At 47.5% G+C, this 13,889-nt stretch overlaps 2 protein-coding genes across 2 annotated transcripts in view; both read right to left on the bottom strand.

Annotated features, from left to right (window-relative positions):
* The window catches only part of CEMIP (cell migration inducing hyaluronidase 1), a 122,262-nt gene that overhangs the window by 92,886 nt on the left and 15,487 nt on the right, over nucleotides 1-13,889 (bottom strand). The window lies entirely within an intron of this gene.
* The window catches only part of CEMIP2 (cell migration inducing hyaluronidase 2), a gene marked incomplete at its 5' end in the record, with an annotated part of 54,936 nt that overhangs the window by 25,962 nt on the left and 15,085 nt on the right, over nucleotides 1-13,889 (bottom strand). Inside the window, 2 exons of the mRNA XM_068144336.1 lie at nucleotides 6,174-6,389; nucleotides 12,024-12,201. Of these exons, the coding sequence (XP_068000437.1) occupies nucleotides 6,174-6,389; nucleotides 12,024-12,201 (394 nt within the window). The remainder of the gene's footprint in view (nucleotides 1-6,173; nucleotides 6,390-12,023; nucleotides 12,202-13,889) is intronic.

Raw genomic sequence — 13,889 nt, 5'->3', positions numbered from 1 at the left:
ACTGTATGACCTTACAGACTAAACACTTTGTTCCACAGGCTCCAAGAGAGCTCCTCTGTGCACAGACTACTGACCACTTACCAAACTACACTCTTGTTTTCCTGCCCTGCTATCACTCAACTGAAGGCCAATTCACATGGTGAACGTTATTTTTGAGGATGAATGCATGCTGTTCACCTGCCTTCTCCCCACATGAAGCTCCAAGGCTGTAGCAGACAGCTTGTCACACTCCCTGAAGAGCTTCAAATGCAGCCAGGACAGGTGAGGACAGCTCTAATCCTGCTTCCTTGACTGTCCTACAGTGTAGGATAGTGCTCTCTGCATTAAGAACTTAAACCATAGAAGTCCTTGTTGGCTCAGAGGTGCCTAAGCTTCTACAGGAGCATCCATCCAGACAAATGATTTTTAGACTCCATTTCTGCCTTTGCAGTAGATCAGGATGCTGACAGCATTCCCCTAATGGATTGGAGTACTGCAGGTAAGGACACAAGCGTGGCCAAGACTAGCAGAGAGGGCAAGACTCCATCTCTCCTTCTAATGCAGGGCTGTGGGAGGCCGGCCCCTCACATCTCCACATCTGCTTCTTTTCCACTCGTCTATGCAGACTGAAAGCTCTGCAAGACCAGGCTGTCTCTCACTGGTTTCTAGATGGGCTTATTGTAACCAGCTCAGCTCACAGCTCCTGTTTTGTCCTCAGAAGGACCCTGAGCTCGTGCCTGCTCCTGGTGTTGAGACTGAACTCCTCAAGACCTCCAAGGCAGGCCATCTCTGCTTATCCCTCACCTCACCTCTGAATTCCACAACCTCATGCTGAGTGCTCAAGTTAAAGTGAGCCTCATATCAAAGAAGCAAAGCAAAAGTGGCTGCAAATTCTCCTGGATAGTCAGTCCATTCCTCCTTTCACACCACTGCACTTTCATCATGAGAACCAATCCTGAATGGTATCTGCAGAGCCTTAAAGATTAGAGTGGATCCCAGAACTGCAATAAACAGGTTTTTCTTTTCCTGATAGCCCAAACTATTGATGAAGTAATTCACTCCAAACACTCTCTGAGCAGCAGCCCATTTGGTCATTCTCCATGGATCAAAGAAGGTTAAATTATTTTTACAGACTGATAAAAGGCCTCTTTCATCTGTGGAACCAAGGAGGGAAACCCATTTTCCCTTCACATTCAAGCCATGACTGGAAGGTCAGTGATGTGCAATGCAGTGAACCACTTTTCAATCTCATTTGTCCCCACCTGGATGGAGAAGTGCTGAGATCAGAGCAGGTGATCAGTAAGGTCCCTTTGGAGCTGAAATCCCATCACTGTATTCTCGATCAAAACAGCACCTCCTGACAAAGAATGGTTGGAATGAACTCTGATACTGCAAAATAACTACTCACTTGTGTCTTTCTGCATAAAAGGCAAATGTTTCTGCCCTAGCACTCTATACTCTGACATTGCTTCCTTCTAATATGTCTTCAGCAAGCAGAGAGCTGTTGTGCTCTTGCTGCAAAGTGACACCCATCAATGACAGAATAAGCCAAGACCTGCAAGCCACCATGGATGTGACTGGCAGACCCACAGGCAGGCAACAGCACACCTGGTGGATTTTGCAAAGTGTTTATCACTACAGGAGGCCACAGTAGGTAAATGCCCTGGCCAAGCAATCTAGATTCTGCAAGAGGAGACTCCTTTTGCCCAGGTCACTTAGTGATCTAAATGCTCTGATTGGGAGTGGAGGACTAGCTGAGATGCTTCCTGCAGCAGCTGGGCTCAGATCTGGAGCAACAGTCCTGGTGGCTTGGTCCTTCTTGAGCACACCAAGCTGCACAGGAAGCAGCATCACACATTTTCCCATCCAACCCTTTCTCTGGGCCTCACCTGTCAGCTGAGGGAACAAGGGACTAGAGGGAAATCCACCTTCTGCCCATGAAATCCTGACCTCCCAGCTGTGATGCTGGCTCAGGGTAGTCCTAGTTATTTGGGTTTTGCTACCCCTTCAGGACTGCAGTCAAGACCTCAGAGAGCAAAACCTCAGAGAGGCCACCCTTCAACAGGCTGCTTTTAATTTCCACTGACATCAATGAATAAAGCAAAAAGAACTCTTTGAGCTCCACTGGCCCCAGGTAGGTGAAGCATCACTGTGCCAGCACACTGCTCTCAGGATGCCACAACACAGCACAGCCTCTCTCTTGCTCAGCCTTTACTCTGTAGCACTGTTGCTCCCTTCAGACTGAACCTGAAAAGCCTTCATCACATTTCTTCCTCATGTCTGTCTTTGCAGGAGAGAGAAGAAGAGTAACAAGAGAATTTGTTCTAGAATGAACAAACCATCTTCCTTAGCAACACCTCCATAATTTTGAGTTAGCTCTATCAAAATGTTTGGGAAGAAAGTGGGTCACAAAGATACTTTAAAACATGAGAAGTGGTGACAGCTTAATGTAGTAGGAGAAGAAGAGCTAGTTAAAACATTCTAAACCACGATCTTTCTGCTTGCCTGGATGGTTAATGGGCATAGTTGTCATTTTAGCTGCTTAACACTTCATGCTGAAGAGATGTGTCAGATTTCCCTGTGCTTACATGGCAATTTTCCCAAGTAGATTGTGAAAGTGAGAAGATAAGGCCTTTTACAATTCATGAGGGATCTGCTACCCAACTGCATAGCCAGTATGGAGATAAGCCACAGGCAAAGTACTGGAATAGAAAACCCTGGGTTCTGAGAAAAGGTTTGATTTCTGCTTCCTTTACCGTTGCCTTTGTCCTGCTGTGCTGTCAGCTGTCAAGGTCAGGCAAAAATACCTTGAAAATGAGAAGCTCAGAACATACCCTTCTGGTTGGCTGCTCAAGGAAGGTTAGTTTCCCTGGGCAAAACATTCTGGCTATGAAATTCCAAGTGAAAACTTGAAAATTCCTTTGGAGTGAAAAGAAAACACAAATCTTTCTTTCTCTAAGATCAATTAGAATGTCCTAGGACATCATTAACATGAGCAAAACTGCTTTGGTGTTCCATTGGTGTACACCAGGGATTAAACCTGGACCTCTTTGTCCAAAGTGCTGACAAGTCTCTTGCAGGCTTCTCCTTCTTCCCAGTCCACGAGGTGCTACCTATCCTCAAGCAGATACCCTGGGACTGTGCAGCTTTGCCTGTGGTTAGAAAAGCATCCCTCACTCTCTCTTGCTTGCTTTGCCTTTAGAAGCACCAGTACCAAAACCAGCTCCATAGGTAGTGGGCACACAGCAGCTGCAGGTGATGCAGGGTCAGCACAATTGCAAGCATTGACTGCCAAACCTAACAGGAGTGGGATAATTCCTGTCGCGGCCACCTGCAGGAAGGCTCTGACTAAGTGAACTGGTGAAAACCCAGCAGCATTCCCTAAGGCATTCATTTGTTGCTCATTCAGAGCTGACACTAATGTAGCTGTGTGGCAGACCCTTCTGACTCTCTAACACCTTGTAAGCTTGCAAAAGGAAACAGCACACGCTGCCAAAAACTCTGCTTGTTTTAATAAAGGCTAATACCAAAACCAGAGAAGCTTCACAGCCTCACCCTACGAGCTGCTGTGAAGCCTTCAAGGAAGCAGCAACTACACAGACTTCAAGTGGCAGTGGGAGCCAAGGCACTGCTCTGATCATTTATGTGAAAATCAGAAGTCATTTACATTTTAACAAGTAATGCAGCTGTTGAGGAGCCTCCAGTTCAGTGCCATTGAAATCTCACCCACCTACATGGAGAGCACTATGGGATGAGCTTCTCTCTACATTTTTCTTCTCTCACTGACCTTTGTAACAGCTGAGAGCCAGGCTGGCAGGACACCAAGGCCCTTAGTGCCCTGCTGACAGAGACTGTCTGACTCTGAGAGATTGCCAGAAGATGCAAAGCTGCCAGCTCCTGTGATTTCCCTGTGAGTCTTCCTGTATTTAGTGTTCTTCCCCAAAGCCTCACTGTATTTACATCACAACATAGGAGTTTCAGCTGCCATCAAAAATCAAAGGGGCTGGTCTTGTTTGGACAACAACAGTAACCCTACAGCCTCCAGAGTCAAAAGGGGAGGGCAAACCTGATAGTTCTTGTTTGTGTGAATGTCATTATGTCAAACTGGTCCCAGAATCCTTCTTTGGTAGTGAAAGGCAGCACTGGAGCCAAAGCATGAGGCATTTCTTAGTGCTCCCTGATGAAGGAAGGGCTTGGACACCACATGATGTTTCTTGGAGACTGTGAGGAGGAAGGAACATAAACCAACCATAGGAAGGTGGGAACAGCTAAGCTGCGAGATTAAAACAACCTCAGGGAAGTCTGTCCCCAGGATGTTTTGGACCTAGAAGCACTGCCAGAGAAATTGGTTTTCCCCAGGCATTTCCTTTCCTGAGCAACTTACATCCAGGAGAAGAGGAGCATGAAAAGGGAATGGAAGGAACCAAGCAGAAAGGAATTCACTGAATCTAGGCACTTTTACAGAAAGGGTTTTCCTGCAATGTTAGCTGGAGGGCTTGCATCTCACTGTTGCATGCCAAGTGGCCCATCCCTAGGCTGACTCTCTAGGGCTCAGCTCAGCAGCGATGCAGGAGTCACTGTTTCCTCGCACTGAAAGGACATTTTCACCTGCTTGCGCCGGGGAGGAATAAAAGCTCTGGTCTACCAGAGCTGCATGAAAAGGAAAACAGATTTTGTAATAGAGTTCTCAGATCAAAGCAAACCATCTTTTTCCATAATCAGATTCGCCTCCTGAGGCTTTTGATCTGAAGTATGACACTCTGGATGTAGCACACAAACAAACCTCCGGTCAGTCAAGGTGCTGAGAGTCAGAGTTCAGCTGCAACACTCCGAGCGGCTACACCCTCCAAGTGAAATCAAACCCTGCTGCATGGCACCAGCTCTTTTGCCTTGCATGCATGCACATCACCCTACCCAAAGTCCACAAAATGAAGCATTTCATATGAACTTTCCTCATCCTGCTGGATGCTGATTAGTTGAAAAATGCTGGTAAGGAACGGATCCCAGAGCAGCAAATGTTTATGCTCGCCTAAACCTAGCCAAGGAAATTTTCTATGGTGGAAAAAGTGCCTCACCACATAGAGTGCCATAACCAGGAGGCAATGAACAGAAATAGAAATGGCCACTTGTTTACAGTTCTGAATTTAACTGTTGGGCTGCCAGAGGAGAGAGGATCATTTGTCTGGAGGCACAAAGCAAGTGCCAGGGACGAAACCCTAATGCAGTGGGAGTGCCACATAGGAGCCCAGTCCTCTTTCTGCCTAGTCAATAGCAAACAGACATTGTAAGGCCAGTGTCTAGACACTTAAACAGCAGCTCCTGCTCTCTGCTGTGCAGCTGCAGCAAATGCATAGGATTTTATTGGTTGTATCTTCAGGAGACACAAATGACATGGTTTGGACTGTGCACAGATTACACACATCTAAAACTCTCAAAGGTGGGTTTGTGTCTCACCACCCTGAGCACAACAGAATGTATCAAAGACACAACATCTACCTCTACTGAAGCTTGAGTTACCAGGCTTATCCACTAGACAGAGTGGACAAGTGCCTGGAAGTGAGAACTAGCAAACACTAAACCTTCCCTCACTCAGATGCAGCTTCTCACAGGCAAGTGGCAAAGCTTCTTACAGCCACAGGCTGCAGGCAGCTGCACAGCAGGAGCTTTATCAACTCCTTGGAATTGGGGCTGTGCAGTCTGCAGAAGAGAAGGCTCCGAGGAGACCTTATTGTGGCCTTCCAATATCTTAAAGGCGCCTACAAGAAAGCTGGGGAGGGACTTTTTAGGCTGTCAGGTAGTGATAGGGTTGGGGGGGAATGGAAACTAAATTGAAATGGGTAGATTCAGATTGGATGTTAGGAAGAAGTTCTTCCCCATGAGGGTGGTGAGAGACTGGCACAGGTTGCCCAGGGAGGTGGTGGAAGCCTCATGCCTGGAGGTTTTTAAGGCCAGGCTGGATGTGGCCCTGAGAGAGCTGCTGTATTGTGAGGTGTCCCTGCCCATGGCAGGGGGGTGGGAACTGGGTGATCCTTGAGGTCCCTTCCAGCCCCAACAATACTATGATTCTATGAGATGGCACAGAGAGGAGTAAAATGCTATCAGATTTTTGTATTCAGCCCTTATCCCACAGTGCTGAGCAGGCTTCCCTCCACCTCCTATCCAAGGGCACCCAAGCGGCAGCCGCCTGCCGTTACCTGCGCGAAGCTGCCGGTGCAGAGCCGCCCGTTCCAGCGCGGCACCGCCAGGCACCCGGGGTGCTGCAGCAAGGAGTTGTCTGCTCTGCCACTGAAGGTGTCTGCATAGCCTGTCACCGACCCGTCCAGGTCGTGGAAGATGGATGTCTTGTCACCGTCCTCATCGTTGCTTCCGAACCACTGGCCTGGCCTGCCAAAAAACACTTCCAACCCAACCTGGCAGAGGAAAGAGGGAGAAGCATTGCTGGTTAGCTCTGAGGTTTGCGGGGAGTAGATGGCCAAAACAGTGACACAGCCAGAACTGTGTCTGAGGAAGACTTCTAGCTTGCCTCCTCTATTTAGAAAGATCACAGAATCAACCAGGTTGGAAGAGACCTCCAAGATCATCGAGTCCAACCAATCACCCAACCCTATCTAATCAACCAGACCATGGCACTAAGTGCCTCATCCAGTCTCTTTTTAAACATTTCCGGTGATGGTGACTCCACCACCTCCCCAGGCAGCACATTCCAAAGGCCAGTCTCTCTTTCTGGGAAGAATTTCTTCCTAACATCCAGCCTAAACCTCCCTTGGTGCAGCTTGAGGCTGTGTCCTCTCGTTCTGGTGCTGGTTGCCTGGGAGAAGAGACCAACCCCCACCTGGCTACAGCCTCCCTTCAGGTAGTTGTAGAGAGCAATAAGGTCTCCCCTGAGCCTCCTCTTATCCAGGCTAAACACCCCCAGCTCAGAATCACAGAATCAACCTGGTTGGAGAGGACCTCAGAGGTCATCAAGTCCAACCTAGCTCCCTCAGCCACCCCTCACAGATTTCCAGCTGTTCTGGGTTTCCCCTCCTTTCTTTATCCCAGGAGACAGCTTCACAAAACCTTAGCCCTTGGGTTCTTTGCAGTACCCACACAACCACAGATTCCTTGAAATCATACAGCAATAAATTATCTGGTGGCAAAAGGAAAAGGATGACTCAAAGGGTAGAGAAGTGCTGGAAGATTCTGTAATGTGCTGAGCAATATCCCAGCTGTGATCAAGGGCTAGATTTTTGGTGGCTTCTCTGATGCATTTTCAATGGCTCTCATAAGTGGCTCTGAGTGCCATCTTCTCCTAAAACCTTATAAACGCCTAGCAGTGACAGCAGCTCTCAGAGCTGGCTGCTGAGCACATTCCAATACACCCCCTGAAGAACTTTGCAAGGAAAGAGAACTAACAGGAAGCAGCATTATCCTCATTATGCACCGCTCTGCTTTCAAGACTCTTCAGTAGCTAAAGGAATGCGTCCTGATATGAAAATCCAGCACAACAAGATGTTCAGGGGGAAGAAAAAATCCCAACCACACATGGAATATTTCAATGTCTGCAGAAAGAAAAAAAACCTGAATAAATTATTACAGTGAGTGACAACTAAATTCTGAAGCAATCAAGAAAAGAATTACTCCAGGTCAAGCACTCTGAGTGAGTCCTGCAGCCATGTGTACAGAAGCAGAAGGCATAAAGAGTGAGTGGCTCTCTTGGACCCCCAGGACTGTAACTGGTTCCAAATATCCCAAATCATTTTAATTGGGCTGTGCACATGGCTAAGAATTAGGGTCAGCAGGATTAGGCTGCAAGTTTGCTAAGGGCTTTAAAGGCTTTGTTTTAATACTAATAAACAGAACAGCTTAGGGAAATAGGAGGGAAGGTCCCTGTGATTCTGAGCTAGATGGGAAAGCCCCACTGGCTCAAAAAATCAAGGACTGCTTGTAGAATATAAGTCTTTAGTCCTCTAAATTTACATTACAGCTTAGAACCATTTTTCTGTCCCCTTCTTGTCCAGCTCTCATATACAGCCTGGAGAGGAGGAGGCTCAGGGGAGACCTTATTGCTCTCTACAACTACCTGAAGGGAAGTTGTAGCCAGGTGGGGGTTGGTCTCTTCTCCCAGGCAACCAGCACCAGAACAAGAGGACACAGTCTCAAGCTGCACCAGGGGAGGTTTAGGCTGGATGTTAGGAAGAAGTTCTTCACAGAAAGAGATTGGCCATTGGAATGTGCTGCCCAGGGAGGTGGTGGAGTCACCATCACCAGAGGTGTTTAGGAGGAGACTTGATGGGGTGCTTGGTGCCATGGTTTAGTTGGTTAGATGGTGTTGGGTGATAGGTTGGACTTGATGATGTCAAAGGTCTCTTCCAACCTATTCTATTCTAGTCCATTCTATTCTCTTCCATTCCATTCCATTCCATTCCACTCCATTCCATTCCATTCCACTCCACTCCACAAACACCTGAAGCAGCCTCATTTAAAGGAGGCTCAAAGACACGGGAATGCACCGTGCATTTTTGAGTGGTTTCAAACCTTTTCTTACTGCACTGCAGGACATTTCTGCCCGAAAGGCCACTATTTAGCAAAGTAGGAAGATCTCCAAAGTTGGGTGGGGCTTTTCTTTCTTTCACTATAACTTATAAAAGAGGAGGTGTTAAAAAAGAAAAAGCAAACACTGAGCTGCAGCTCAGAGCTCCGTTCTCAACACTTTGTGACAGTGCACTTCTGGAGTTGAAAATGAAAACAGCACTTCATTGGGGAGGAGAACAAAGTCAGCTCCACTTCAAAACAAACCAAGGCACTGCCAGTACAGCTCACATCTGATTCACACTCCCAGTGCTTCCACCCAGCAGCAAATAGTTTGGGCTAACACTAACCTGATGTCCAACACTCTCCTCTAAAAAGACTGAAAGTCAGAAATGAGATGAAACTGTTGGTGAGCAGTGTCACTTCTTTCATCAGGCTCAAAGGGACCTTACTTCTGTACACTGTGGCACAGAGGTGCACTGAGTCTGCAGTTGTAGCCATGGCACCTGGGTTTGTTCTAAGTGAGCACACAGAAGCAAAGGCTTAGCTCATCAGGTATGGCCACGTGGAGCTAGGAACGAGCTAGAAGAGGCTGCAGAGACAGGTCATGTCTTCTTGATGCACAAGTGTCCTGTTTGAGAATGGCTCCTTTCTGAGCTGGGGCCACCTCCTTTGGGCTCTCCAAGTCCTGATGCACAAGCGTCCTGTTTGCAAATGGCTCCTTTCTGAGCTGGGGCCACCTCCTTTGGGCTCTCCAAGTCCTGATGCACAAGTGTCCTGTTTGGGAATGGCTCCTTTCTGAGCTGGGGCCACCTCCTTTGGGCTCTCCAAGTCCTGATGCACAAGTGTCCTGTTTGAGAATGGCTCATTTCTGAGCTGGGGCCACCTCCTTTGGGCTCTCCAAGTCCTACTGATCGACAGCAACCAGATCCACAGGGGACCACAGCCATCAGTCATGCCCTTAGGATGGGTTAAGACCAACAACTGCTTCCACCACTTTGAAAGAACTTTTAGAAAGCACTCCTTTTAAAACAAACAAACCAACAAGCAAGCCCAGCAACAATATTTGCATTGAGGCACAGGTGTGGGGTTTACGTTTGTCAACAGAAAGGCAACCAGAACAACTTTTGTGCAGCACAATGTCTAGGTCTTCTGTTCTCCTTGAGAGGTATTTCTGTGCTGGAATTAACTAAGACCTGCCTGGCTTCATTGTTTTGTGGTCTAACCAATCTGCTGATTGGTCTGATTAATGATGCAATTATTCCTTCAGCACAGCTAATAGTTTTGTCATCACCACACAACTTGCAGTAATGTTTCATTTCTTCTTTAAAAGAAAAACCAACTGCAAAACAATTGTCCTTTAGGGAATAAGCACTTAGTTACCTTTCAGAAAGCAACAAAATTAAGCCTGGAGATAGAAAATGAATTAAAACAGTCCACAGGGCCTCTCTTAACAAGTCCAAGACAAAGTGTCCCATGCAGCAATTACAGAATCACAGAATCACCAGGACTGGAAGAGACCTCAGAGATCATCAAGTCCAACCTGTCACCACAGACCTCATGACTAAACCATGGTACCAAGTGCCATGTCCAACCTCCTCTTGAACACCTCCAGGGATGGTGACTCCACCACCTCCCTGGGCAGCACATTCCAATGGCTAACAACTCTCTCTGGGAAGAACTTTCTCCTCACCTCCAGCCTAAACTTCCCCTGGTGCAGCTTGAGACTGTGTCCTCTTGTTCTGGTGCTGGGTGCCTGGGAGAAGAGACCAACCCCACCTGGCTACAACCTCCCTTCAGGGAGTTGTAGACAGCAATAAGGTCTCCCCTGAGCCTCTACTTCTCCAGGCTAAACAATCCCAGCTCCCTCAGCCTCTCCTCATAGGGCTTGTGCTCGAACAATAAACTAACCATGGTCCTTCAAGTCTGAAAGCAGATTCAATACACCTGGGTTCAACCCAGAGAGAACAGAACCCAAATGCAAAGTGCTGAGATGCAGGTGTCTACAAACACAAATTGGCTCTAAGTTGGTAAAATACCAACTTCAGAAATGAGTCCTTCTTGGAAAGGGATATAAATAATTCTTGGGATAATGTCTTCAGCTCATCTGCAACAGGCTGACATTGCTTTGCAGAAGTATTTCTTAAGTCCTGTCATCATCTCTCCCTTGAAAAACTCAGGTCTAAAAGGTGTTGCAGCACTAAACTGCTTCTCACAAAAGGCACTGGGATATGTAAAAGGCTCAAAGGCCTGAGATGGTCCAACTGTACCCAGAGCTGCACTTGCAGCCCTTCAGATGTACTCATCCTCTTTGCTGGTGTGCACAGACATCATCTGCCTGAAATCATCTGTTAAAAATCACCTGCCTGAAGCTCCTGGGCAGAGTTCTGCAGCCATCACTGCAGGCAGATATCTTCCATTCCACCAATCAAACATTTTTACCATGCATTTTTATCTAAGCTCCCCTCCCCAGTTCCAGGCTGATTTTCCCACTCATGTTCTCCGTGACCTCCATTTTCCCATGGGAGGACATAAAGGAGGCATGGGAAATTCTTACTCCCCAGTTCCCTAAAGCATCTAAGGTAACTGAGATCCCTTTATTGAAATGCATAGGAACTGTGTTCTCTTTAGAGAGCAGCTGAGTGACTGAAGTCAGCAGCATTCTCTCATGAAATGCCCTCCTCCTGTTGGTCCCAAGCATTCCAGAGAGGGGGACAGACAAACTAACTGCTTGGCAGAGGGCGTGGCACTGGTCAGTCCCAGAGCAATGGAAATTTTCCCCAAGATAAAGCCAAACCTCAGGCCAAGGTCACTGCAGTTCGTGGTCATCCTAACAATCATGGACCTTGTTTAAAAAAAGCTAAGGAGAGGTTATGACCCCTGGGAGTGAGCCAGGTGGAATCTATCAATTCCCAAGCCAAGTGTGCAGAGCCATGAGCCCTGCAGGAACCCAGGACAGGGACTGGAATTGCTCAGCATCCTATTGCTCCTGCCAAGGCAGAGATACAGAGCCCCATTCTGCTGTCACTGCTCAAGGGAAATCCCTGTTGTGCTCAGCAGGAATTTCACTGCTGACCCCAGAAACTGGGTCATGGCTTTGCTTCTAACTTCAGTTGCTGTTTCTGTAGGTGAATTGTACTGCAGCTTTGCCTCCTGACATCACTTTTGTGTCACTCTCAACATCTTAGGCCAGGTCCTTACCAGGGCCTCAGCCTGTATCAGCTGCACCAGTGGTGTTCTGGCTCTTCTGGTTACAAGGTGAAACCTTCCTCTAATGTGGATTTTTGTATGTCTGTCTGCCCAGGCATAAGATGCCCTCACATTTTACTGGCTAATAAATAATCTTCTGTTTTTTTAATGGAAAAAAAAAACTATGTTAAACAAGGTGTTGCAAACTAAATTGATGGCATCCATCAATGCCACAGGCACCACTTACTGGGAGTTCCTGCTCCAGGACAGATCTCTCTCGTCCCTTCTGAAACTTTCCAAGCCATGCACATCCAACAGCACACATTGCTGCCTTTCTTACTTACACTTTTCTCCATCAGGATCTGTGACACGTTATTCTGGGGGCTTATCTGCCAGGGGTTTTTCATGAGGAACCCAATGGCACTGGAGTATCTGTCAGCAGTTGGGGTGAACTTCCTGAAAGTGCATTTCGCCATCCTGACAGGCCCATCGTAAATCTGGAACCCACGGATAGGGAATGTCCTGCAAGATGTGAAACCAGACACAGCCCTGTAGTAAAACCTCGGCCAAACACCTGAGTCTTCTCCTGAAGGAACAGAAAAATATTAGCAAGGAGTTAAACCACCTTTCCTTTCCCCAGAGTAGGATCTGGACAGGCACCACACAGTTAATGAAAGAGAAAACTCTGCTGAACTTCCTTTACAGGGTAAGGCTCATGAGTCAAACAACAACAAAAAAGACTCATAAGCTTGCCTAAGGCTTGTGAGCTAGGGTAAAGCAGTTCAAAACCCACCCAGGAATTCATCACCATGAGGCAAGAAAGACCCAAAGGGCTGTGTGGCAGCATTGCCATCAGGTTCCCTGTTCTGGGGTAGATGGTATCTCAAGAGGACATCAGCATGGTTTCAACAACTCTATCAGTCAGACTCCCTGGAGGCAAGGTTCCTTGGAATCAAGCACCAGGTGGGACAGCACAGTTTCTTCTTTCTCTACAAGTCATTCAACATGAGATCCCTAGGACCTAGTCCACAACATTTTATACAGAAAAGCCATTTCTGTGCTGTCAGTGCACAGACGTGTTGTCAAGACATCAGCGTTGAAGGAGGCATCACTGGAGTCACAGGTAAGGACCTGCCCTTTCCATGGTCTGTTTTGGGAAAGTGTCAAGTTTTGCTTGCCCCCAGTTGTGTTTGATTAAAGGGTGGCAAGCATCAGCTTCACAGCTGGCAATGCTGCTGGCTAGCAGCGGCATGGAAGGGCAGGGCTATGCCTACCGAGTCCAGAGAGAGTTGTTCAGACATGAAAGCCATGAAGTGGACACATGGGCACACGGGTTCTTTCCAGTATGGGGGTCACCAAGGCCTAGATTCCATCTCCCCATCCTTAGTGGTTAGCTCCAGAGATCCAGCAGCATTTTGACAACTGGAAACAGCAGGAGCTGTCACCCCAGTAGCTGGGTCTGGTACAACTGCTACCTCCCCTTTGGCACTGTGGTGCAATGAGAGGACGCATCTCAGACCTTTGGCAGTCTCCTTTCCAAGAGAACATTGCTTAACAATGTCACAGATGATTAAAGCTCCTTTGAACTGCGAAGGAGCCTTTTTGCAATTGTAATTACAACAACACCACTGATGATAATAGCTGAGGATAGCGCTGATTATTCCTGCTGTCCCACACACATCCCACTCCTGTCGCTTATGGCTGAGGTAGCTACAGCCAGGGCTGCCTGCACAGCATGTCTGCTGAGTGCTGCTTATCACTTGATTTTATATTCCTCTTAGAGGGTTCAAGAACTGGAGAGCACCACCAAGAAGACACCTCAGGGGAGAATTCAGGCTTGGGGAGGCACCCCTTGCTCTGGGAATGTGGATGGGCACTGTGGTTGCCAGCCAGGAGGCTGTGCTGCTACCAAACCAGCATACAGCACACAGCTACTGAAAGAGAAATAAGAAGCAATAATGAAACATTCTCTCTCCTTTGTCAAGCCAGCTGAGTTTGCCCAGCTCTGCCAGCAGGAGGGATGGTGGCATGGTGTGTGGGAGCTGTGCCATCAGCCCAACGCTGTGCTGCTGAAGCACTGCACAAAAGCCATTTGGTGTCTTCCACATTCTCTAATCCATTCTCCAGTGACCAATAAATTAAGCAGAAAATTAAATCAAACACATTCAGTCAAGAATGCTCTCAAGCTGTTGGCCTGAGCAGTGAGTTTA

This window comes from Melanerpes formicivorus, unplaced genomic scaffold, assembly GCF_026170545.1.
Source record: "Melanerpes formicivorus ecotype bairdi unplaced genomic scaffold, bMelFor1.0.p_v2 SCAF_10, whole genome shotgun sequence".
NCBI lineage: Eukaryota > Metazoa > Chordata > Aves > Piciformes > Picidae > Melanerpes > Melanerpes formicivorus.
This window is presented reverse-complemented; position numbering and strand designations above follow the sequence as displayed.